This window comes from Limulus polyphemus, unplaced genomic scaffold (genome assembly GCF_000517525.1).
Source record: "Limulus polyphemus unplaced genomic scaffold, Limulus_polyphemus-2.1.2 Scaffold81849, whole genome shotgun sequence".
NCBI classification, from domain to species: Eukaryota; Metazoa; Arthropoda; class Merostomata; order Xiphosura; family Limulidae; genus Limulus; species Limulus polyphemus.
Genome location: NW_013747445.1, coordinates 1 through 1,492, shown reverse-complemented (window position 1 = coordinate 1,492; position 1,492 = coordinate 1). Strand labels below are relative to the sequence as shown.

General features: G+C 34.1%; 1 protein-coding gene across 1 annotated transcript; it reads left to right on the top strand.

Annotated features, from left to right (window-relative positions):
- Positions 1 to 11: 11 nt before the first annotated feature.
- On the top strand, positions 12 to 1,110 carry LOC111084599 (Down syndrome cell adhesion molecule homolog). Its single transcript, XM_022381264.1, has 2 exons — positions 12 to 114; positions 778 to 1,110. Exons 1-2 carry the CDS (start codon positions 51 to 53, stop codon positions 1,074 to 1,076), a joined length of 363 nt encoding a protein of 120 aa, XP_022236972.1. The 5' UTR covers positions 12 to 50; the 3' UTR covers positions 1,077 to 1,110.
- The last annotated feature ends 382 nt before the right edge of the window (positions 1,111 to 1,492 follow it).

Genomic DNA, 1,492 nt, shown 5'->3' with positions numbered 1-1,492 from the left:
CTTCCTGCAACAAAGACTGAGGCCTCACGGGAAGGTGGGTGACTGTGGAAATGGCGGGAAGTTGGAACTCTCTAGCTGCCTGTATTCTGTTTTTTACATCAGTACTTGCAGTTGGTAAGTAAATAATTGTGTATTAGTTTCATAATATGTCAAATTTTGTAATATTTTTAATTTGATAATTTTTTTTTTCGTTTCTCAGCAAACATTATGGCTTATTTGTTTTTTACCACACGATGTTTCTGTAATAAAATATTTTTTATTTTAGAAATATAATAAGTTCTTTATTTCTGAAATAATGAGGTTTCAGCTTAATAATCTTTATAAAGCAGCCACTAGCAGCTAGTTAACACAGATAGGGACTACTGCTAAGTCACATCAACTAAATTAAAGTTTATTATCATCACAATGAGAACAATTTTAATCTATAAAGTTTAGTTACTGGTTCATGAAAGTCACACATTTAAACTTTGACTTTTTCTTTAAGATGCCCCTTGTGACTGAGAGGTAAGTCTAAAGGATTATAACTCTAATAACCCCTTTCGTTATTCCTGATGGACACAGCACGAATAATCTATTTCGTACTTTTGTGCTAAATATCAAACAAATTAATGCTAGAATAGAATAACGACTCTTGATGACATGTCTAGACCGTAAACTTTGAAACTAACGTGTTCTGGAAAACTGTAGGCTCGTTTTAAGTCAGATATCAAAGATTCTAAAACTTCTACAGTAAATTCAATATCACGTACCAGGAGTTCGTCATTTCTTCTTCCACAGAACCACCGATGTTACAACCTGATGAGTTTCCAAGCGACATTGAGCTGGGTTCGAGAGTACAAATCGTCTGCTATCTCAAGAAAGGTGATTTACCAGTTACCTTTAGGTGGAACAAAGATGGAAAACAACTATTGACCAACGAACGAATAACTATCTCAAGTTCAGATTCTATCTCAAGTAATTTAAGAATCCAGAGAGTTATTTCTGAAGACGTTGCCAACTATTCCTGTACAGGCACTAATTCAGCAGGATCTGACAGTTTTACAGCAGCTCTGATCGTTAGAGGTAATGTTATCTAAAGTAACATACAGTAATTAAACAAGATCTGACAGTTTTACAGCTGCTCTGGTCGTTAGAGGTAATGTTATCTAAAGTAATACACTGTAATTAAACAAGATCTGACAGTTTAACAGCTGCCCTGATCGTTAGAGGTAAAGTAACCTGATGTAACGTATTGCAATTAAACAGGATCTTTTATCTGAAAAGGCTGCTTTTCTAATGAGTTTTTTCCCCGCTTAGTGGGGGTTGTGTGTTAGTCTAGGCATATATTTGTCCATTGCTATACATTATATATATAAAGAATTTAGTTACATAGAAACTATAAATGATCACTATATTCTCAAACAAATCTCCATGACAATCTTCAGCAGCAGCTTAACATTTTACATCTCGAACTAATGCGATCAACTAGTCAATAGCTATAGTAAATCATCAT

Excerpts from the sequence above, each read along its gene's own strand:
- LOC111084599 (XM_022381264.1), top strand. The coding sequence starts at position 51 with ATGGCGGGAAGTTGGAACTCTCTAGCTGCCTGTATTCTGTTTTTTACA. Across the intron at positions 115-777 it reads TACATCAGTACTTGCAGTTG|AACCACCGATGTTACAACCT; the intron begins GTAAGTAAATAA and ends CTTCTTCCACAG.